Source organism: Galeopterus variegatus, unplaced genomic scaffold (genome assembly GCF_000696425.1).
Source record: "Galeopterus variegatus unplaced genomic scaffold, G_variegatus-3.0.2 Scaffold618, whole genome shotgun sequence".
Classification (NCBI taxonomy): Eukaryota; Metazoa; Chordata; class Mammalia; order Dermoptera; family Cynocephalidae; genus Galeopterus; species Galeopterus variegatus.
The window spans coordinates 109,516-135,534 of record NW_007726729.1 but is presented as its reverse complement, the minus strand read 5'-3'; the positions used below and the strand labels follow the sequence as shown (position 1 = coordinate 135,534).

Below are 26,019 nucleotides of genomic sequence, written 5' to 3'. Positions count from 1 at the left end.
CTGCAAACCCCTCCACACAATGGACCAGTGCTGATTCAGTAAGTACTTCCTGCTGGTTTTGTAAATGCTCTTCCCATTTTTTTTTTAAGCCACTACACAGATGATCTCTTTCTACCCAATTCTGGAGTTTTACAATACATCTTTTTTGCAGACTTAAGAATAAGCTATACTGCCAACGCTAGGATGTCAATCAATCTCAATTCTCTTACACCCTAAGTTAATAATTTAAATTCATCTAACTATAACCAGGATTACTTGAACATGAAAGACACACAAAATCCAGGATCCTGACTAACCAAAATGTATGCGGGAATATTTAAGACATATAACTGATTCATATGAAGGACACCTAATAAAATAATGCACAGCACAGGACAATGACTTTTTTAAGTTGCAAATGTATACCAAGACATAATGACAACCCCACAATGCTGAGCTTTTCTAAAATTTATCAGCGGTTTTTCAGTTCTTGTTATAACCTATTAATTCCTTTAATATATATAAATTGTACTATAATTTAACACTTTAATAATAAGAAATAAAAAGGGTGGCTCATAAGCCTCTATACAAAAAGAGATAAAATTATAAAATTACAACAAACCAAAAATATGAGTCACCCAGTTTTTAGAAAAATTTTTGCAAAATACAAGTTACATATTTATACAGATTACTTGACATACAGAGGTAAATACACAATGAACATACCCATATTCTAAAGCAGATATTCCATCATAATGATAGCATGACTGGCATCAAACATCTACTAAAATAATACATCTATCTGCTACATTACAAACCAAAATCCTAAATTGGCCCAGATTTTAAAAGAATCTGCTTATGTTTACCATAAGAGCAAGAGGAGCTTGTTTCAAAGAATAAAAGGAAGAATTAACTTCTTAAACACAACTTCAAGTCTCCCAACTCCGACAGGGTAACCTCAATGAAGGAAGAAAAATGGAACTATCTCCTCAGAACAAACCTCCTTAGATTTAAGCCTGTGTCTACAGATAAAATGTGGACAGAAGGCCCTAACAATTGTGCATACTCAAGTCACAGCACAAAGCCATAATGACCAATAATCTACATATTCAAATGTCTGTGTTTCAAATCTCCACCTTAGTTTATCCATAGTCCACCTAAATTCACTATATGTTGGTAGCACATAGATGAAGTATGTTTATGTTCCTATACCAGGATTAGCAAAAACAGTCCAGAAAACAAAGCTCCAATTGTCCTCACATCACCAGCTAGCCTCCAGACCCCATTCTTGTCTACTTGGAGAAAACCACAGAATGCAGTTATAAATATAACAATGATAGCAAACCTCAGTTTCTGCTACAAATAATATGGCCAGAAATATAGCAAACGAAGCTGAAAGAAAAGACAAATTTTCTGTGGTAGGTCAGTAATAAAGACTGTAGTCTTGTAACTGCAGGATATCCTATAAAATGAAAACATAATTTGTAAATCATTTTTAATGCTGCCAAAAACCAAAGGAAGGGCAATAGAGGAGTATATGTACAGATAAGCTTCAATGGATTCTACCAATAAAGCTGAATCTACTGAAGAGAAAAGTGGTCACATTAGTTTGTAATGAAAGGCAGGCAAAACAATCATAAACATCTATGTTCAATCACTTGTACGAATGCCAATTACTTAAGTTGAAAAGAAAAACAAAGTTTCTCAGGGGTGTGACATGCATTTTAAGTTGCAGGGATGGAAGACCTGATGGGTATAAAACTACTACACAAGCCCAGATGACACTTTTACCTGGCCCCTCTAAAACATGCACCTGAAGATGACTAAGTCTTTCATGCAAATGAGACGTTGTTAGGTAAGGTGTTACTTACTCAAGTTTTACTTTGAACCTCAAATTATTTCATAACATTCACAATAGGACTCAGCTATAGTTTACTACAAATTGGAGCATGAGAAAGATATTTCATAAGAGCTCAGATTTCCAAAAATAAGATTACAAAAAACGGGGTGGCCAATTAGCTAAGTTGGTTGGAGCATGATGCTGATAAAACACCAAGGTCAAGGGTTCAGATCCCCATACTGGGCAGCCACCAAAACAAACAAACAATAAAACAAAAAACCCCACAAGATTACAAAAAAAGGAGGGGGGGTGTTAGCTAGAGAAAATAAATTTTCCCCAGCATATCTTAATATTTCCATCTAGGTATGCTGTATAGATATTATCACTGAAGTATTAAACTCTGAGTTAGGAGGAGTATGTGCAATCCTGCTGTCTGCATTCTGTCACTTTGTTCCACTCCACAGACAGTGAAGAGGTCATGGTTAATGGACAAAAAATTCACTACGTGCCTAAAGGAGAATATAGAAAAAGATAGGGAGGCCTGAGGGTGTGATTATCCGTTTAAGCATGCAACTGTATTTTAAACATAATTAGACTAATTGTCTCCCAATCTTAGCTGATGCATCTGCACATGCAATTAATTAGAACTGATTTTTAAAGCCCTGTTTGGAATCCTTTGTTCCCCACTTCCTACAAATCAAATTACCAAGGAACAAATTTAATTTTTTAACTTTTATTTTAAAACTTACATGAACTGGGTCTGATCCACTAATGTAAGTCATTTAACTAGCAATTATTTTACTCTGAAACTAAAAGCCCATTCAAATTTTTTCATCTATAAAATAAATCTTATAAATATGATAATCTTGCAAGACTGCTGTAGAAAAACTTGAACAATCTCATAGCTGTTCATCTGAAAAAGGAAGGCGGAAAGAGATAAAGTTCCATTTTGCAGGAAAATTAGAGAAATATACTATTAAAGCCACCTTTTACCATTTGCTTTATTCTCCACTGGTTTTTCTACCATAAATCAAAAGTAGTTAAGGAATTAAAAATGACTTTGAGGGGCCTTTTAGCAGAGTAAGAAATGATGTGCTGGGCCAGCCCGGTGGCGCACTGGAGAGTGCGCCGCTTGGGAGCGTGGTGGCACTCCCGCCTAGGGCTCGGATCCAATGTGGAGACCGGTTCCCGCTCACTGGCTGAGCGCGGTGCGGGCGCAACACCGAGGGTTGCGATCCCGTTGCCGGTCCCCGGTACAGGCGCGACACCAAGGGTTGCGATCCCGTTACCGGTCAGTAAAAAAAGACAAAAAAAGGAAAAAAAAAAAAAAAGAAAGAAATGATGTGCTGATTGGTAAAAGGGTGACTGAAGACAAAGGCTCAGACACTGAAATTGGAGATGGGGCCAGGAGGGGGTAGTAGGGAGGGACAAGAAGAGGAAAACAAAAAGCAAAGCAGGGGGCAAACTGAAAAAGCAAGCTCAATAGGTTTAAACAGAGACTGCACTGGTGAACAAGGGAGATGGACACACTAGCTATGGGATCTTCTCCCAAATAAATATTTACTGAGTGAATGAACGAACGGTGGACAGCAATCATAGCAGCATTAGAGGTGTGTGCTCAGAGAAAAGTGATTAACGTGTGATAAGTAGAGAATCCACAGAGCTACACACAGGCCTGGTAATGTGAGGCAAGTGTGAAGGTGTGAGCTAGTGCCTGGAGAAGGTGATGCCAGATGTGCAGACTCGATACTACCATGATCTGTGCCTGAGTTCAGGAGGAAGGCTGGAATCTGGAGAGGTGAACAAGGTGGCATCACTTAACAAATGATTATAACTCACATGTGGTGGGGAGGAGGTGGTATAACCTGTCCTGAAGACAATAAAGGGGTTTTTGGCCTTCCGATGTGTGTTTTAGGAGGTATCACGACATCTGTGCATATGATGGAAACCTTGGAGCTGACAACAGGAACAGAAATAGGAAAGGGGAAACTACCACGTGGACAGTCCTGTTTTCCAATGAGGGCTTGGAGCCGCTCACTTGGTAGATATCTGTGACTATCCAGATGCAAACACCAAGAGCTCCTCCAGCTCAAATTGTGCTGTTTACTTACAGTGACTCAACACTGTTTTGGGTGACTCCCTATGCTATGGTTTGAATGTATCCCCTCCAAAATTCACAAAAACTTGATTAATCTCATAGATCTTCATCTAAAAAAGGAAGGTGGAAAGTGATAAAGTTCCACCAATGAGATGGTGTTAAGAGGTGTGGACTTTGGGAGGTGATTAGGGCCATTAAGGCTCCTCCCTTATGAACAGGATTAAAGCCCTTAGAAAAGAGGCTTCGCAAAGCGTTAAGGTAGCTTTCCCTTCTGCCTTCCACCTGTGAGGACACAAGGTTCCTCCCCTCTGGAGAAACCATCTTGGAAGCAGAGAGCAGCCTGCACCAGATAACCAAACCCCCCCAGTGCCTTAAGCTTGGACATCACAACCTTCAGAACTATCAAAAACAAATTTCTGTTCTTTATAAATTACCTAGTCACAGGTATTCTGTTATAGCTGTAGAAATGGACTAAGACATCCCATTGGGGGTATAGGGAGCATCTTCTAATTCTATGTGGAAAGCAGACTAAATTCCAATGCATGTTAAAGCACACAATTATACATTGGTGAAAAAACACAAGGATCTATTTCCCTGTTGGACACACAGACGGCAACAATGGGAAGGATTAATTTTCAGCAGGCTATGACTCCCTGAGTAAATAAATTGTAGGAAGCACGTACAGATTTAAGTATGGTAACTGGTGAAACATGTAAATGCAGTGATGTTTATGACTGCCTGCACAGGGATACTTAATAAATTTTACATATAATATATACAGTGATGATCATATTAGAAAAAGGAAGTTCATTTCTGACAATCATTAGGCTCCGTATACTCAACCTAATCAACCCACAATATAATTGTATTATTTTGCAAAGGAAAAAAAAAAGGATATCTGAAGGCTAATTTGAATCCACACTACATCATATGAGGAAATATGCTCAAGTCACGACACAGCCAAGATTAATGTTTCCGCCCACTCCTTAAACAGTTTTAGGTACAGAAAACAATGTCACTTCTCTTCCCAAGAATATGTTAAGCATAGATGTTTGAAGAAATACATGAAAAAGTGCTCCTTTCCACGCTCTCATTATCTGGTGCTCTGGGTAGCTTTAGAAGTATGAGTACTGAAGTACAGCAGTGTTGTCAATTATAAATGACTTGTATTCATTTCCAAGGGCTAAAAACAGAGATGCTGCTATAGTTTTGAATCATGTTGTTCATCTCTTGGGTTAAAATAAAAAGGTGCATGGCAAAAGCATCTTTTAAATTACTCCATATTTATCTTAATAAAACAACAATACAAAGTGAATTGCCAAATAAGCATATACGATACTTTAATTTGCTTATCTATAAAAATTCTCTGTTTCAACTTAAACATCTGAATGACTAGCAATCATTTTCCTATTTGCCTCATTTTTTTAAACACAAGGTTTGCAGAGTAACACCAACATAACAACATTCACTGATTCATTTGTTAATTTAATAAATTCTTATGGTAAGCCTACTGTGTACCAGACAGTGTTCTAACTGCTGAGGATACAGATGAACAAATTTAGTCAAAGTCCTGGCCCTCATAAGCATACCGTGTATTGTGTATATTACATAATTTCAGATGAACATAAATGCCACAAAGAAAAACAACGCAGGGTAAGAGTAGAATATTAACAGTAGATAGAGGGACTTTTTTGGATATTACAGTCAGGGAAGACTCTTCTAAGGAAGTGACTTTTGAGAAGAGACCACACTGAAGTAAAGGAGCAAAAATTGTCAAGATCTGGGTAAAAGCAGACCTTCCTTCCAGGCAGGCCAAGGAGCAAGTGCAAAGGCCCCAGGCTTTGGTGGTTTAACGAACAGCAAGAAAACTTATATGGCTGGAGCAGAATACAAGGAAGTGTACTTTTAAAAGTTTGTGGAAAATAGAATTAAAAGATAATACGACTCTTCCCATGAAGTTTTTGAAGACCCCTCATATATAAGCTTAGGAGATAAGGCAGAGGAAAAGTCAGGGCTCAGTTGTACTGCTTGACTCTAATGAGTCATTACATAACATAGTTTTGAGCAAGAGAGTGATATGTTACACTAACAGGTGCACAGGAGCTACTCCAGCAGACATGAACAGGAAAATTAGGAGACTATTCCAATACTTAAGAGTTTAATCTGATATTCTGTAAACGTGTTCACCCTTTAGGTTTCACAGCGGGGAGGGGGACAAAGGGGGCGAGTAGGAGATGGGGATCTACCTGTAAAATTTAATTCTATCCAACAAAATAGTGGTAAAAACATTTATACACTCCATTATACATTATTTTCAGCGACTTTCTTAGTCAGAATAACTGAAAACTATTGTTTCAAATAATCTAAGTCAAGCAGCCTTAAAAACATGCACAAAACAAGATGACCATCCTCTTCCCTTTTATTATAACTACATGAAAGTCTTGTAGGAGTGAATAGTGCTTTTGTCCTTAAACAGGCTATTTGAAAAACAGAAGCATACTGTCTTTTATTGTCAATTCATGGTTCACAAAGCCTCTGAGGTTGGCTTTCGTCCTTCAAAAGCTTTTAATGGACAGGTATGTTTAAGCCTTATTTTACGGACTGTGAGAAATGGAATGCCTTGGGAGCGGTCCGCATCTCCCTTTTATGAAAGGAGAAAGATATCAGCAACGCAGAGTGACCTCACCTGTAAGGAATGCATCAGTGACATGGAACAAAGGTGGCTTCCTTCATAAGGAAACACAATCTGTTTCAGAAAACTGCTTCATTACTTTTGAATGATTTAGGGCTGCATAGTCAACTAGAAACCATTCCATTCTTTAAGTTCTATTTATTTTATTAAGAAAACTGTTTGTGATATCATTCTTTGTTCAAACATTAAAGCCTTGCACATTCATTAATCAAAGCTATGTATTGTTCAGATCACCTTTGATCATATGTGTTTGTGCCAAATAAATATTTATCAGTTGGAGACTATAAAAGATATATTGTATGCCTATGATATGCTGTCCAGAGACTAAGACTATGTGAGATGTGGCAGGTAAAGGCAATTAACTCCACGTTTCAGGCCACGATTTACAGGGCCTGCACTTTCACATTGTAGGGTATGCTGAGTTTTCCAGTTTATGAAATGTATCACAACTTCCTTTTCAAACAGTGATATCAATGCAAAACAAGTTCTTTGAGAACAGAATGGATTCACACGGCTAACCTGAATTAACATGGCAACAAACAGAATACAGAGTTGCAAAATATTATTTCACTCTTCCAAGATTACAAATCTTGTTAAATATTTTCCCCCAAGGTAATATGTTAAGAATTTACTTTCTGGGACTGGCCGGTTTGCTCACTTGGGTAGAATGTGGTGCTGATAACACCAAGGTCAAGGGTTTGGATTCCGTACCAGACAGCCATCAAAAAAAAAAAAAAAAATCATACTTTCTGGTGTCAGATATACATTATTCCATAGGATCAGCTCTTAAAATGTTTTCATGACTATTTAAAAGTGATTTTGCTGTCAAACTAAAATTGCTACTATTTTCATTCTAAAGCTACTGATAGGTAGTTGCAATCTAATTATTCCACACTGGGCAGATTGTATTACCTAGTACATGGTTGCTAGTAATCAGCAACTCTGCAGAATTGTCAGATAATACTCAACTAGCTAGGAAAATTGATTTCAAGTATCAAACCGTAAATCAACTTTTGCCTCAATCTATCTTTAACCCAGCTATTCTTTTCTTTGACTAAATATTTCAGTACTCATGTCTGGTAATACTGCCAAGAAATGGTGACCTTTCAGTCCAAGCACAGAAAATAAAGATGTGCTGATGGACTGATGTATTCACAAGCAAAACATGAGCTCTTTTTTCATACATTCTAAATCTCAACATATATCACTGAACGTAAGGCATGTTAAATAAATCCTAAACTGGAAAGAACCCATAGCTACAGGCAGGATAGATAGATTATAGCATGGGGGCAGTTAAACAAATATAAGACACTACCTAATTGTTAATGATGAGTACCTTCTGCCTAAATGCTGACCTGATACCACTAAATTGGAAGAAGAAAAAAAAGCCATTGGCAGAGCAGGGCTAAGAAAATTACATATCAGGTTAATGTCAAAAATAAACTTGTCTCCCAAGTCCAAGAAAAAAAGAAAGTCTGGATCACAAATAAGAAATTTAAATAAACCTAGCAACAAATGTGAATTTACATAATAAATACTCACATAGAAGTCCCATTCCTTCCACACAAAGCCCGTCCTTCCTAGCATACCTAGAAACCACAGCGTGACACATTTCTCAAGTTACCCAGCTTTCCTAACGTGTTGCTCCTCAAGATCTGCCATTCTCTTTAATCAATAATGAAACGTTAGGGAGATCAAGTGTAACTTTTTTGTAGATATCAGATAGGTTAGCCTCCTGAGAAAAGTAATAACTCCTCAAGGTATTTCCATGCCTGTATTTAAATAGTTGATACATTAACAATCACAGAGAATCAGCCTTACAGGTATCTGAACTAGCAAGACATAGGCCCTTGTCATGTTTTATATCATAGTTGGCTGGTTTATGATTTGAGAATTGGAAAGGATCCCTAGGGACTAATTTATTCTTCTAACTGCTCTTTCCTTCCCTCTTTCCGCTTCATTCTCAAGAATTTTAATTTAATTTTGAATGTGCATGTTGCCTCTATGGGATTTAAAATGTGGAAGTGCTATTGCCAACCACATCATTACCTATGCTTCCTGCCATCCATAAGATTACCTACCACAGGAATTACTTAGTAAGTATATAGATATCTGCATCAAAACAGAGGCCTTTATTATATGTAACATTTTCATTCCAAAATTACATTTGCAAGCAGAAAAATCACAAGGTGCTCTGTAAAGATCAACATGACTGTTGGATAGCTAATTCCTATTAGATCTGTTTCATTTTCCTCTATGTCAGAATGATGTGCCTGGGGGACAGGAGATAACAGACCACATATTTTAACTTTTATAAGGCTTTTGATTCAACTCAGCAGAACATTCTTTCTAATAAACTAGGAAAACATAATTTCACACCACCAAGGTGGGTGTAACACCAATGTTTCAAGGGCCACCCTCGAGAGAATTGTTATTCAGGATCCAAATACAGTCAAGTTTCATGAGAGTTTACCTAGCCTTTGGATAATACTTTCATTGCTGACTTAAATAACAGAAAAATGAATGTGGTTAAGCTCACCAAAAATATATGTGTGGTTAGGCACTCTCACTTATGAAGATATGAATGTCTCCAAATAGACCGTGGGATTCTGGAATGTGAGCCATCATCTATCAATCCCATCAAGAAGTATTTACTGAACTGAACACCTACTACTTTTTCTACAGTAAAGAACAGAAAAGAGGGAACACTCATTCTACTTTATGGAATAACATATTGCCCAATTCTAGAACTGCAATAAAGCCAATTGAGATGTTTAATAAAAAAAAAAAAAAAAAAAAAACAGAAAAGAGGTATAAGACACAAAAGAGCTCCCACTCTCAAGTCCTTATAACTTGGTACAAGAGGAAAAACTTAAAACACAATTAATTAGAGAACAATTAGATACCAAATGGAGGCAGAAGATACTCAAAATAAATGTAATAAACAAGTTATATATGTGTTTAAGATCAAGCATTCATTTAATTACAAACATTTATTAAAGAAATAGCATTTTGGATTGGCATTTTTCAACTCCTAATCATAGCTGCAAATTGCTGACACCACCATAAGGATTACAGAAACAACGGGAGGAAGTTTAATTGGGAAGGTAGTAAAAGTAAACACTCGAACAAGAGATGGTGGGAAACTGAATTTATCTCCATGTAAGAAAAAATCTAGGGCCAGCCCGTGGCTCACTCGGGAGAGTGTGGTGCTGTTAACAACAAGGCCACGGGTTCGGATCCTATATAGGGATGGTCGGTTGGCTCACTGGCTGAGCGTGGTGCTGACAACACCAAGCCAAGGGTTAAGATCCCCTTACTGGTCATCTTAAAAAAAAAAAAAAAAGAAAGAAAAAATCTAAGATCCAGGCAAAGTATGAATCAGCAATGTAGTGAGTTATTTTTAAAACTACATAACATCAAGAAGTAAAAACAAGCGGCATGCTCAGGAGGGTCACATGAGAACCCTTCCACAACATGCCTTTAAGAGCTCTTAGGGACCCAAAGCCAAGCAAGATGAGCAGGGGTTGGAAGGTATCCAAAGGACAGTGACTAAAATGATTAAAATGTTAGAAAATGGGTCCTAAGAGGACATGTAAAGGAAACACAGTTATTCAATCCAGACAAAAGATGGCTAGGGAGGAGGTCTGGGCTGCACAACAGCCTGCAAGGTCAGAAAGGAGAGTGTACAAGGGAGCACTTCTTTTCCGTTAAGGATGGGACAAGAGGAATGAGATTAAATTGCAAGGACAGGGATTTATATTTGATACAAAAAAATGAAATTCCTGGCTAAGAAGACTGCAAGGCACTGGAATAAGTTACCAACAAGCTTTTGAAATGTCCTTTTTAAGAGATTTTTTTTTTATATACAGTAGATGACCATCTTCATATAATGTTCATCCAGTGTCCTTTCTTACCTTACAAAATCAGTAAGTGAATTATTTTAACTATAAATAGAAGCTCCATTTATATATATTTAAACTTATTGAAAGTTGAAGCATAGTAAGGCTCTTCACTGTTTCTGCCATTTCCAAAATTCATCAGAAAGTCATGTTATATAAATATATTTGTTTATTTACATGACTAGAACCAGAAATGGTCCTAGTCACATAAAAAAAGGCAATCAGTTGCTCTAGCTGTGAGATATAAAAATAATCAAAACATGCATAAATTGACCAGTAATATCTATTTAAGCAACATAATCTTAATGCTATGGAAGTGAGGGGAGGAGTGGGCAAGGATGGGAAGGGTAAACAAAAATAAGCCAATAAGCCACAAAAGAATAAAACTCAACACATATACATATTCATATTCTCTCTCTCTCTCTCACTATACACACACACACACACACACACACAGATAACGCATATATACACACACGTATATATACATATATACACACATATACATAAACACACACACCTATACATACACACACACACATATACATATATACTCAGGTATATATACATATACACACACACACACACACAGGGGTACTTCAAAAAGTTTATGGAAAAATAGAATTGAAAGATAACATGAATCTTTCCATGAACTTTTTGAAGGGCCATCATGTGTGTATATATCCAACAGTGGCATTAAAACACACTTGTGAGGGCATAATAATTTTTCCTAACACTAATTTTTAAAAATTTGAACTGCCCAACAAAGCACACTTAGTTTCCCTTACAGAAAGATTTAAGGGATCTAATTCTTTCAATACTATGCTAAATAAAGAACTAAGTCAAAAAATATGTATTTTAAATTATTTGAGCTATAATTTTCCCACATACAGTAAGGAAGGAAGGAAAGGAGGGAGGGAGGTAAAGACAATGAAAACAGTCACAGATGGTCTAATATATTCACATAATGAATTCCACTGTAGAATAAGAGAACAGGAAGAGGTACTAGAGATAACCTTGCTCACCATCCCTTTTACAGATGAGGCCAAAGAAAGCTGATTCAACTAGTGTCACACTATAGTAAGTGGTAGAATCAGGACTAAACCACATATTTAGTATCATTAACTTATGAACAGCTTGGGTACCTAAAGTTTAAGTTGGCTGTTTAAAATAGAACAAAACGTCCTATGGCATTAAGATTATAAATGTTGGTTAATTAAATTACCAGACTATACACACACAGTTTATTTTACAATATAACTGTGATATGGTACTAAATGTTCTAATTTCTACAAAGAGAAAAATGAAGGTACTAATGTTTCTTAAGCATCTACTAGGTCCTAGGCACTTAAGTTTCCTTATATCAAGTAATCTTCACAGACTTGGAAAGCAGATTTTCATCATTTTACAAATTAGGCTAAGGAAGTAACCTGCCCAAGAGCCATAAAGATCACAAGGAATAGAGGAAGGTCTGTCTGATGCTAAATCCCCTACCTTTGCTACTACATCACATTTTCTATCCAGCAGGAACCATAGAGCACACAAAAAGAAGCATTCAGAGGAAGAAGTCAATTCCTCTGCATTTCCCCTGAAATTTTTTGAAAAGATTCTGTACTTTTTTGGCATCTTCCCTACACTTGATGAAACCTTCTTCTATATACTGGGCTCACTCACACTGCCCAGCTAGGGCAACCATATGGCCCTGTCTGCACCAGATAGTCCTGGCTTATTCCTGTTGACTCTGCAAAATTATCAATGGCATCCCTTTTCACTCTCATAGTGTCCCAATATAGAAGAAAAATAACATGGTCACCCAACCTAAGCCCCTCTCCATAGCTCCCCCCATCCAGGCTTGTCCGATTCCAAGGAAGCACAATTACTGCCATCCCTCTCTTTCAGCATAAACACCCTATCCATCAAAGCAGGGGTTCTCCAGTAAATTGGAAAAAGCAATATGGTTAGGTGAATTCACACCCTTCCAAAGAGCAGACTATTTTAGTATGCAGACAATTTCTAATTGTTGGAATTTCGGACAGTGTGACAACTTTACACGAAGTTCATATTCATACAGAAAAGAGGTAGATTATTCTAGGCAAATGAAGCCTGTAAGCAAACCAGCCCCACTTGGAGCTTGATCCCAATTCAGGCTCCCTAAACTGTCCTTGCTTATCCACTCTACCTCACTTCTACTTGTACAGATTAACAATTCGTCTGATGGTTCCATTCCTGTGGCAGGTATAGCAGGGACTTCTACCAAGACATTAGGAGCAGACTACTGGTGTCTATGAGTGATTGTAAGAGGCCCATGTCATCTCATCACACCAAGATGACATCCAGATACCAATCTCAGTTTGTTCTAAACATTTAATATCAAAGTTGGCCTTTGCTAGGTGATGGAGTTTGGGTGTGTTGTCCCCTTCAAAACTCATATGGAATTTTGATCCCCAACGTGGCAGTGTTGGAAAGTGATTGAGTCATGGGGGCGGATCCCTCATGAATGGATTAATGCTCTCCCTGGGGGAGGAGGGATAAATGAGTGAGTTCTCGCTCTATTAGTTCCCACGAGAGCTTGTTATTTAGGAGACGCTGGCACCTCCTCTGTCTCCCTCTCTTGCTTCCTCTCTCGCCATGTGATCTGTTTGTACCTGCCAGCTGCCTGCCACTTTTCCACCATGAGTAGAAGCAGCCTGAGGCCCATGCCAGATGTGGCTGTCCCAGAATCGTAAGCCAAATAAACCTCTCTTCTTTGTAAATTACCCAGTCTCAGGTATTCTGTTATAGCAACACAAAACGGACTAAAACACTCGGGTAATTAATTTTTAAATTTAAGGGCTGCAAAAACTCAGATATCAGGCAAGCCTCATTTTATTAATAGGAAACTATGGCCTGCTAGAAGCCTACCGGGTTAAAATCACAGAACCAGGACTAGAAAGCAGGTCTCATTCTTTCTACCATATAGGTGATCCTCGGCTTTCACACATCGTACATTTTCATGCCTCATATATTGAAACCCAATACTTTTCTGGTACCGGATTTGGACTTTCTTAGAATATCTTGTATTTAAACATTTCAAGCTGTCACATGATGGTGCCTTTCAAAACACTTCAGTTTCAGCAGTCTTTGTATGACAGTGTTAACACTTTTAATATCTTCTAATATTCTGGCCTTGTTTTACTCAAATGAGTAGAAAAGAGAAAAATAAAAGTGCTAACACTGGTACAATTAGGACTGGAATGAAATCAGGCCTACCAAAAACAGCAAATATATTTAGCCTTAGTAGACTTAAGCTCCTCAATTGTGTTCAACTGTACGGGAAAAAACTAAAAACACATGAAATGCTGGAAATAATTCATCAAAGAATGTGCTTAAACCACAAGTTTAATGGAAGAAAACTAAGAGACTTGCTAACTCCACCACACATTGAAATGAAAATTTAAGGTTTGTAATTTAATTTTATTACATACATTAATGTTTAATCTATGTGTTTAAAGTTTTAAAGAACTTTGAAATTCCTTAAAGATATTTAAAAACTAAGCATTTATATAATAAGAAATGTAAGAATATTTTTAGCTCTCCAGTAATTGAATCTCCTTAAAACATTCAACTTTCAAACATCAGTGCTCAAACATACTTCCAGGAACCTTATACAAACGCCAGGGATATTTGTATCCTACACTGACATTCTTACTCTATTGTGACTGTATTATTTTGGGAGTACCTCACATAAGTTAAAACTAGATATGAGGCATTCTATAGCAAACTTTAATTTCATTTCCGTAAATTCTTTATGGCTTAGGATCACTCACTACATTTTAAATTAATAAAAATTCACTCCTGAAGTCATTCGTTCCTGAATTATAAGCAGTGAAAATGCGGTGTTTCAACAGAATGCTTTTCCTCAGAAAAAAACACTTTAAGAAATTTATTTCCTTAGGATAACAGAAAAATGTTCGAACTTGACAGCCCTTGCCTTCCCGCACTATATTTAATGTAACTTAAAAATTCATTTGCACATCCTCCTACTGCTCACTTTTTCCATGTTTCACAACGCAAATAATCTACTACTTAACTGATACTGTCAACCATCTGAAATGGCACCTCCAATTCCCTTCCCAGCTACCCCAGCAGAGCCCACTCACACACATTTATCTTTAAAATGGCTGTGTTTACAGCTACCCATATGTCACCATTCATGAAGCAACTGCTACCATCTTCTTGACTAGGCATCGCAGACACATAGACACTACAAAGGATTATAGAGCCACCAAAAGGTGGCGGGGGCTCAGGATTTTGCTTTTTAAGGTTACCATTTTCGTAAGTTTGTGAAAAAAAAAATTTTTTTTAAAGGGAGCTAGAGGGCCGGCCCTGTGGCGCACTCGGGAGAGTGCAGCGCATGGGCACGCAGCAGCGCTCCCACCGCGGGTTTGGATCCTATATAGGGATGACCGGTGCGCTCACTGGCTGAGCGCGGTGTGGCCGGTCTCACAAAAAGACACAAAAAAAAAACCTAAAGGGAACTAGAGATATACATACTTTACATGATAAACCTTTCGGAGGATGAGGGGGTCTCAATTCCAAAGTGAGGGAGCCTTACTGGCAAAGCTGTCTCTAAGCATAATATTTCTACCATAAGTATACCTCACTATACCATGTTGCTGTATAAATGAGGCTTGCCTGCTATCTGAGTTCCTCACTGTACTATATTGCCATGTGTAACATTTCTATCACAAGTATACCTCACTGTGCTATGTGTACTAAGTGCTGTACTGCAGTGGATCCTTAAGAAGAATCCCACCAGAGGAAATTACAAAGTCATTTGCCCTTTGGCCTCAACATAAAAAAGGTTTTTCACATACTGTCTCAGGTTTGCTTAAACCATGGTAAGCAACAGACTGGAGAGGGGATGGATTGATAAACAGAGTGAATGTCTAGAGTGGGGAAAGCAGGCATTCTTCCTGGTAGAGGTGGGAGTTAAGGAATGGAGGTGTGCAAAGGGGAGCCAGGGGCTCTTGGAATGCTAAGGAAGAGATCACAGGCAACAGAAAAATAGTCAGAGGCAGGAATTGACAGATTGCCCCTACCCCCACGCCTTCTTGGTTCCTCTGTTTTTAATTTTTCTCTTCACTGAAATCAGAGACTAATTATGGGACAAAAAGAGCAATTTGAGAAGCAACTTGGAAAAGCAATTCAAGGAAGGCAATGAAATAGCACAGGAGCCCTGCTTTCCTTCTCCCCTTTCTGTTCTATCATTTCCCTCATGGTCCCCCTTTTAGCCCCTTGGAAAGTGCAGACCATGGTTGCAGGACAGGGCAGTGCTAGGTGGTCGGAAGGCAGAAAAGTGAACAAATGACAGAGGTGCCACACCAGCTGTTGCAGAAGCCAGCCAGGGGTGAGGAGCTGAAGCCAGAGAACCCAGGCAGAGGTGGGTCTTTCCAAGGAACAGCAGGGACTTCCAGCTAAAGCAAAACTAGATTTTATCTTTCTTCCCTTTCCCTCTAATTTTCCCTTTCCCTGCCCAGCCAGGAATAACAGAATAATCTTTTCTCTCTTTTCTCTTCTTCAGTCACCCAAAGGAGAAATTTTTTAAAAAAAAGAAAGAAAAGAAAAAAAGGGCTGGAGCAATAGTGATATAAATGGAGAAAATGGAGAAAGAAACCCCCAAGGGTTGCCAAAGAGAATGGACATTCACAGGTTGTTTCTCACATGTAAGGGAGAAATAACTGAGCTCATGTCCTCATTTTGTGTACGTCTACATCCAACCACTACATCCATTTTGTAATCTTTTACATTTTCTTTTCAATTACTTTGGTTCTCATCACCCCAAATAGAAATGATTTTATATTCCTTTGTGTAGAAGACTGATAATCATTTTTTAAATAATACTAATAATGCATCCATAGGGCTGGCGAGTTAGCTCAGTTGGTTAGAGCACAGCCTTATAACACCAAGATCATGGGTTTGGTTCCCCACACTGGCCAGCCACCAAAAAATAAAAATAATTTTTTTTTAAATGTATATATCCATTTACACAGACTTTACAATCTTCAAAATATTTGCATATCAATTCTTGTATTTATCCAAAATACAAGAATTAACCTATTAACCTATTAAGGCTGAGCAAATGTTATCTGTTTTTACAGATTATGGGGAAACAGCACAAAAAAGGAATTAGCACACATAAAATGTTGAGAGAATGTACAGCTAAAGATCCCTAGAAAGTGATTAGCATTCACTTCCCTCACGCATTCACTCATTTATTCAACAAGCCTCTCCTGAGTGTATACTATGTGCCAGACACTGCAAAGGTTCTAAAAAGTCAAAAATGAACCAAACTCAGCCCTCACTCCATGCCCATTCCTCTAACCACCCTGCCTGGAGCTTAGGCTGCTAAGGGTTCTGCATCTTTGTGCTGAAAAAATGAAGCTAGTTGAGGTCAGTGTTGGAATCAGAGACCACAACTTCTGACTCCCATACACCAAGCTAAATGGCATTGTTTCCTGTTCCACTGTAATTGTAAAAAAAGAAAAGAAAAGAAAGAGGTAGCAAGGACAGTGAGGAGAGAATAGCCTCTGCCAGTTACAACTGAGAAAAGCTTCTCCTGCTAAAAATAGCATGAGGACCCAGGGAAAATGTTTGCAACGTAGAGTGTGGTTAAGGGAAGGAAGCATTTGGGATCAGACAGATTTAGGATAGAATCCTTTCTCCATCGCTTACTAGCTAGAAGACCTTAGGCAAGTTATTTAGTCCCTTTCAGCCATCCTTCCTACATCCATAAAATGTGAACAATAATACATAATACCTTCTTATAGATCAATGTGAGTACATATGGAAAGCTATCCAAGTTATACCATTAAATAGAAAACCTCAAATTGCAGAAGAGCATCCATGATATGATCCCATTTTTTTTTTTTTTTTTTTTTTTTTTTAAGAAAACACAAACTTCACAGTGGCTGCCCTGGAAGATTAGAAATAGTGAGGTAGAGAGATTGGAAGCCCTGATTTTCTCCTTAACATCCTTTTCTACTATTAAATTTCTTACCATGAGCATGTATTACTTTTAAATTTCAAAACAGAAAGAAAAATACAATAGTCATTTAAAAAAAATGAAACATGATAATTCAATGAGTGGTACACTTATAATATGTGCACTTTTCTGTATGTATATGTCAATAATGAGTTTTTTAAAAAATGAGTCAGATCTATCTGTTCAGACATGAAAAGATTTCAGATATATGAAATGAACTAGTCATAGAATATGCAGAATATAAAATTCTATTTATGTAAAGAAACAAAAAATTATATACATACACACATAAATGTATATGAAAACATATGGAAGAATAGATACACACTTAATATCATACACTTCTATATTGTTGAGTTGTGGGTTTTTTTTAACAACCAGAATGTCTTTACATACACATTTTGGAATTTACATTCTTTTTTATTTTTAAATAATAACATGTCACCCCAGAGGGTTGTTGTGAGATTTACATGATTATGTAACACTTTATGTTACGTGACACTTTATGTGAAATAAAAAAGAATCATTAAGCATTTCTTTCTTTCAGTTAGCAATTAGTGTGCACTATAGACTCCCTTCCCCATCCCTGCCTTCCAACCCACTCTAGATCCCATCCCTAAGCCTCACCATTGAGACTGACTCAGGAATAAAGTAAAGGTGAGGGATGGGGCTGAAATGAGGCCTGGAGCAGAGGTCAAGGATGAAATTAATAAAATGAGAGGTGAAGAATCTCTGCAAGAAACATTGTTTGGCCAGAAAAACTAAAAAACAAAAAACCCACCTTTTCTATTTCAATTCAGTCATTCTGAAACAGCAAAACATTTCCCTCATCCAAACCACCACATTAAACATCTTGCTTAGGTCCAGTAAGAGTTCATATAGACCTCATCCCCATCTGTGCAGAGATGTCAATTCCTTTGACAGACAGTGTTTGAACTGACTTCCATATCAGCGGGAGCATGTCCTGCCATGTTCCTGACCACTCTAATCCACACTTAGTCCACCCTTTGACCATGTACATAATCCAGGGACCACTAAATGCTAATCACATTATAAAGACTTATTCTATATTTTATTCCACGTCTTAGTGCTTCACTATATACTGCCTTATTTGCTTTTCCTTGTGCATTTTATCTCCCTAAAATGTAAATTTTTTGAACAGAAACATGCATTATTGCCACCTTTGTCCTAGTATAGATCATAGCACAGAAATGAGCCTGAAAGAAGCTTTCCACAAGTAATTTGTTCACAGGCTACATGACAAAGATGGCCCAAGGCACAGTTCATAGCTGGCAGTTCTACCTGGAGCAACTCAGTTGTCTTGCCTTTCTCCCCCACTTTCTTCAATTCTTCAGCTGCCTTTCTTTTGAGTAATGCCTAAGACACCACTAAGTCCTGAAAAGCATCCTCTCCAAACTTGCTAAGGATTAGAAAGTAGTACTAGTTCTTGCCTCCCAGCATTTCCTTCCCTCCCCTCCAAAACTTTGGTATATTGTCACATAAACCTCAATTTTCTTATATCATACCTGTCTATTTTATAAAACTGTGCCAGGCAATTTGGGCAGTTGAGGGGGTAGAGAGGGACTAAACAACTTCTCAACAGTATTCTGCCTTAGAAGTAAATTGCAAAGATAGGCTGGATCACTGCAGGTGTTTGGGAGAAAGCAGGACTGAAGTGACTGACAGTGGACTGAGAGGCTGACCTTTAGGAGTATGCCCACAGTCAGTGTACTAGTTTGCTAGGGCTGCAATAACGAAGTATTGCAGACTAGGTGGCTTAAACAACAGAAATTTATTTCCTCACAGTTCTGGAGGCTGGAAGTCCAAAATCAAGGTGTCAGCCGGCTTGGTTTCTTCTAAAGGCCTCTCTCCTTGACTTGTAAGTGGTCATCTTTCCCCTGCGTCTTTTTTTTTTAAAGATGACTGGTAAGGGGATCTCACCCCTTGGCTTGGTGTTGTCAGCACCACGCTCAGCCAGTGAGCCAACCGGCCATCCCTATATAGGATCCGAACCCATGGCCTTCGTCTTATCAGCACCGCACTCTCCCGAGTGACCATGGGCCGGCACTCTCTCTGAATCTTTACCTTGTCTTCCCTCTCTCTGTGACTTAACTGCCTCTTCTTATGACACCAGTCATATTGAATTAGGGCCCATCCATGTGACCTCACTACACCTTAACCACCTCTTTAAAGGCCCTATCCCCAAATAAAGTAACATTCTGAGGTACTAGGGGTTAGGACTTCAACACGGTATCTGAAGGGACAATATCACAACAGGGAAAGGGATAGGAAGAGGGAGTGATTGTGACTATGGAGGGATGAAAACATACTCAGCATTGCAGGGGAAAGAAAATTTCACCTATATTCTTCTATATCTAGAGTTCCCCACTTCTTCCCTCTGTCTCTGAATCCATTGATGCCAAGCTGTAATCTCATTTCTGTTCTGAAACCTTGCTGATCATCTCAGTCTCAATATTCTTCTTGTCAATCCCAAATACAGAGCACTTACTATCTATACCACCCATGTGGCCCTTGTGGTGGTTCTTGATGCCTTGTACATTATTGCACTTGAGGCCTTGTCTTGTGTCACTCACTATCCCTGTGGCTTGCTTAGTTCACACTTACCTTCTGTCAGTTCTTCCTAGGAGCCATGCTCCCTCCTGCTATATAGGTCAAGACCTTTAATCCCAAGGTCTTTCAACCTCAGGATGCCAGTTCAAATGTCCCTTCCTAAAACCCCCTACACATACATATTTACCCTCACAATAAACACAGGTCTTCTCCTATCCTCTCCCCTAGCTCTCTGCCATACATATCAGCATTGTTATTATTTTATTAATGTGTCTCTCCTATGAGATTGACCACATATTCAAAAGTTCACAAGCAGAATCTGTATCTGGTTTGTCCATCGTTATCTATGCAGCAGGTAGTATGGTGCCTGGTCCCTTGTAAGTGCTTAATAAATGTAGTCATGCCTCGCTTAACAACGGGGACACACTCTGAGAAATACATCAGTAGGTGATTTCGTTGTTGCATGATCATCATAGTGTACTTCCACAAACCTAGATGGTAGAGCCTACTACACACCTAGACTATATAGTACAGCCTACCGCTCCAACCACCATCATATATGTGGTCATTGACCTAAACGTTGTTATGTAGTGCATGACTGTACTTGTTAAATAAAGGAAAGAATAAATAATATGTAAATTAGTGTAAATCAGTGGTCATTTGCTCTATTCTTGCTGAATAAAATCACTTTGAGATAGAGACAGAGTGAAATCATTAAGTAACGATATCTAGATAAATACATGCACAGATATTAATAGATCTTAAACCAACATAATTACACATAGAAAGCAGAAATTTAAGGCCGGCCCGTGGCTCACTCGGTAGAGTGCGGTGCTGATAACACCAAAGCCACGGGTTCGGATCCTATATAGGGATGGCCGGTTTGCTCACTGGCTGAGCGTGGTGCTGACAACACCAAGCCAAGGGTTGAAATCCCCTTACCGGTCATCTTTTGGGGAAAAAAAAAGAAATTTAGCTATTCTATTAGGTCACAATTTCATAGGAACTATTCAAACATGTTTTCCATATCTAATTTAAACACACACACAGGAGGGTACTTCAAAAAGTTTGTGAAAAAACAGAATTAAAAGATAATACAAATCTTTCTATGAACTTTTGAAGACCCCTCATATATACATATATAAGTATTTTATCTCCTGCAGATACATTTTTTTAGTCCATTGAAACAGGTATCTGCAGTCTCCCTCTCCCTGTGGCTCATTCCACTGCCTGACTTTGGTCTAAAATCAACAGGAATTCTTTGCTTGAGGTAAAGAACTGGCAGATTCCCATGATGACTCCAACCCTCTTCCTTTTCTCTTTCATATTAGGCAGGAAACACTAAAATTCTGGGAACAAGATGTGTGTCATATTGGAAATGTTTGAATCTGCTGATAACATTCAATCTACCTCATCTAAATGCATGAGGAAGCCACATGGTCACAATCTAATGGAACATAGAACATAACTAATAAACTGAAGCAACATTCCACATGTTATCACTTTCAGCTTTGCACATGTGGAAACAGGCTCGTTGTACCACTTGGTTGTGTCAGGGAGGAGGACGCACGTTTGGGATTTATTACAGTCACTCACCTCAGAGAAGTGTCCAAAGGAGTGCATTACAACTTCCATGTGGCTGTATGTTACGGACTTTTTATTTTTAAAAATAGTACTTTCTAGAGATGTATTATTTATCTTTCAGGTGCTTGAAATGTTTGCGCAGCCCTGAATACTTGAAAGCAAAAGGTACTAGTAACTGCTAATAAGAAACTATTTTAGATTAGAAAAAAAGCTGTTCTTTTTGTCAAGTATTGCATCATTTGTATCAACTCAGACTACTGAATAGTTTTATTTGCTTGTTTTTGTTTTCTGCCCTCTCCTAGCAAAGTAACAGACATATCTTCTGTTTTAATCATCTCAACTATTTTATCCAAGTAATAAGGCTCAAGTTCAACTGAGCTTCTTAGCAAGTAAGTTTTCTCATGCTAAAGAAGAAACATGAAGCATATTAGGAAAATCATATATACCAGAAAAATAATACTAATATGATCAAAATCTCCAAATAATTTACCTAAGAAAAGTGAAGCTCAATTTTGGGAGCTTAGCAGTTCAGACAAATGAGAATTCACTTATGCAGCATGACACAGACAATTTTTATGTTAGAAAGAAAACTTAAAATTCAAAGGACATTAAGTTGAATGCTTGAGTTTCTCCTTAAATTCCTTTTTATCAGTGATCAAACACTCAAGGCATTCCTCACAAAAGGTAAAGCAATGTGTCAACAACTAAAATACTTCTATTCATAGCCAGAAGCTATGGCTTCCCCAGTCTAATTAACAGGGAAACAAAACCCCTCGAAAGATGCAAATCTATCCCTTCATTAAGCTAAGCAGAGCTTGGTTAGGTGTCTCAGAAATTATCAACTTAATCACTGGTTCTGAGGTTAGAATATTCATAAGTCCATATACACTAAACAAAGTAACAGTAAACTCCATAAAACAAAGGAAATCTAAGGAAAGAGCTGTTAGCGGATTAATTTCACAACGTGTGGGCTCCAAATAAGGAAAGAAAACCTCCCTAACCCAAAGTTCTCCCCACTTTAAAAAAAAATTAAATATGAATCAAAAGAAACCTGATAGCCTAGGGATGAAACTCTTCTAGTGATCCAGTTTTCTAGTGATTAAAATGCTTTACATACTTTACATCAAGTGATGTAAATACTTTACATCATTTTAAAAGATGAGCTTGAGAAGGGAACTACTCTGTTACAGCTATCTGATATCCCCATTTGTGAATTTATACTATGTAATGCCATCCAAATGGGTAGTTCTTATATTAAATTAGTCAATTTTGAATGTTTAATATTAATATATTTTTTTAATATTGTCATCCAGGATTAACTGTTCTTTAAAAACAGATTTTTCCAGTTTGGCCAATTATCAAAATTGCTTCTTCCAACAAAAATGGAATTATCTTAATTATCTGATTCCATGACTACTTTTAATTTTTACCAAAATGAGAAAATCACACTTCATCAGAGCCATCATTCACAACATAATTTATTTTTATTTGGAATACCTTATCTTCTAGAAATTTAAGTTGTAAACGTTCAAATATTTAGCTTCACCTAAAATTATTTCAGCCCAAATCCCAAGAAAAATCATTTTGATGGAAATATTCCATTTCACTCCCTGGAAAGCCTAACGTAAAGCTAGATGCTTTAGTGTAGTCCTAAGTGACTTTTTGTTGCTATAGCAACGAAACTCTGCTACCTGTGGCCATGATTTGTTAAGAATTCCTCCAGCCAGTAAATTCTGTGCTGTGCATTCATAAAACCAATAGAATGAATCTAAGCAACACAAAAATTAAGGTCTGATTTCCTACCTATGATTTACTCACACATATTTACAACATATATACACATTTGTACACACAAATGCATAATTATGACCCTCCCAACTCCATCAAAAGGGTAAAACCATACCAAACTTACATTTTAAAATGGGCATCAAAAAACTGCTGTGTTTTAGATTTCATTGGATAATTGCTACCTATTTCCAAAAATTTATCTTAAAAGATAATAGAGACTATCTGGAGAGAATTTTAAAAACAAGAAAACCTATTATTTACATATCCAATCTCATTCCAAGATGGACAAAAAGATCCTGAGGTATAGTCTCCCCTGTTTCATCAGTGTGACTTCTTAAACAATGAGCTGATTTAGAAAACATCAAGCTAAAGAATAAAGAAAAAATGTGGTCATCACCACCTTTATTTGCCAAACTGCTTTGCAGGCTACTCACCCTCACTGGGGGGCTCCAAGCTTGCACCCGAGGCTGCTGTCCACCGTGGGAGCTCTGCTGATCTTTTGAGCTACAATTAGCCACAGTGCTGCTCTGAGCCCTTAATGCATTTGTGCAGTTGGTCCCACTGCCCCCACCAGGGCCAGGTTTCCAAGGCCTCTGCTTGATGCCATCCAGAAGTCTGACCAGCAGGATGTTACTGGGAAGCTCCTCGACACCCGAGCCAACGAGAGTTCGGCACTCAGGACATCTGAGTTCATTTCGGGAACCCACAATACCCAGCAAACATCGTTTGCAAAATGTATGCTGGCAAGGCAAGACCTTTGCAGAAGCATCGAGGCGCTCTAGACACACAGGACACTCCAAAAGATCCAACAAGGCAGATTCATCCATCTTTATCTACTTTACTGAGAAAAAGGCTTCAGAAATGTTCATAGTTGTGCTCATCCCTTAAAATGATTCATGTAACATCCATCTCAGACTTTGCTCTAGAATTATGAGGAGAGAGGGGAAAAACATAAAATTATAATGTGATTTGGGGAAAGAGTTCACAAAGGAGGCCAAGAACCAAAAAGTACACAAAAGTGCTTCCTCTGAATAGTGAGTGTAGTGTTGCTTTGGAATGTGGTTCCTAAATTCCAAAGTCAACAATTAAAAACAAAATAGGCTTTTTAAATAATGCAGAATTAATCCCTAAAGATATCTAGAAGTTCAGAAATAGCTATCAAGTACTATACAGGATCCCTGCAATAAACAGAGTTTATGAAATGCAATAAAGAACATAATTTCTTCCACTCTGAAAGTGATACTGGCTGCCTTAATAAAGTCCTCAACTCATACGAGAAGCTGAACGGAAGCAATTGAAAGTTTCCTCTACCTGAAATTACTTCTAAATCCAACGAAGTTCCCAATTTTTAAGGCACTTTGGCGTTTAAGAAACGGTGCCTCATGTGATCGCCTGTGATAAATGATCCCAATATTAAATACATATGTTTCTTAAAAATAAAACTGTTTAAAAATAAAACTGATCTTAAAAATAAAACTGTTTAATCTTGCTCAAAAAACCCCAAAAGAGCTGAAGGTTGACAATTCTAAAGGACACAAGTAAAGATCTGCTTGAAAGCAGCTAAAATACAAAAGCACCTTTCAGGGCAGTGGTTGATAAACTCTGAAACGGATTTCTAAATGGCCTACCGTCATCCCATTCAGAAAATCTGGCAAAAATATCACCAAAAGAATTTGACAATGGAATGCGGGACTGAAAACTGTGAGCATAATATGAAGATGGGGCCATTGAGGAAGAAGCATTTAAGCCACTTACTGAGCCGCCATCCTCCCACCACCCACCAAAAATATAAATGTGAATGCCCAGGAGAAGGCGGGTAAAAAGATCGGATGGAAGCACGAACAGCTGTTCCTGACAAAGTCGGCCGGGGGCACCGGGCTGCGCCCCTCTTCCACGCCGCCCAGCACAGGTACGCCCCGGCCCCGCGGGGAGGCGCGGCGGCAGCTCGCCGCAGACACACCCCGGAGCCAGGTGTCGGCGGCACAGGGCAGGGGACGATCCCGGACCGGGGCTGAGGCCCAGCCGGTCCTGGAATGGGGACTTCATTTAACAGCCTCATCTCCGCCTCTTAGGTCAGGCCGGGGACAAAAATCCCCCCACACACGACTGCTGGAAGTTTTCAAGGACTGAAAAATAAATGCGCAGCCTTAAGTTGCGAAACTCAGCCCCACCATGTGCCACGGGGAAACAGATCCACCACCTCACAGAGACGAGGCGAGAGTCCCCAGAGACCGCGCCATCCGGGAACCGGGGTGCTGGGCTGTGCCCGGGGAGACCGCGGCACGGAGCCCGAGCAGCTTTCCGCCCGGAGAAGGCAGAGAGGCCACGGGCCCCGGTCCCTGGGGCCCAAGGGTGAGGGGACAGAAAGACTGACCAGTGCGGGGGTCAGCGGGACGTCCTGCCCACCGCCTCGTCCGCGGCGAGGGTCCACGGAGGCCGGGGCCCCGCGCCAGCCACGCGCCCTACCTCGCGCCTCGGCTCCTCCTCTTTGTTCGCAGCCCCGCAGCGGCGGCGGCGACCGATGCAGATGCGGCCCCGCCG

The 26,019-nt window shown here is 38.7% G+C and overlaps 1 protein-coding gene across 1 annotated transcript in view; it reads right to left on the bottom strand.

The window, feature by feature from the left end:
* Positions 1-25,986, bottom strand: part of SH3RF1 (SH3 domain containing ring finger 1) — a 167,599-nt gene extending 141,613 nt beyond the window's left edge. The window contains exons 1-2 of the mRNA XM_008570592.1: positions 25,945-25,986; positions 23,913-24,400 (exon numbers count right to left, since the gene is read on the bottom strand). Coding sequence (XP_008568814.1) covers positions 23,913-24,305 — 393 coding nt within the window. The 5' untranslated portion in view covers positions 24,306-24,400; positions 25,945-25,986. The remainder of the gene's footprint in view (positions 1-23,912; positions 24,401-25,944) is intronic.
* Between the last annotated feature and the right edge of the window lie 33 nt (positions 25,987-26,019).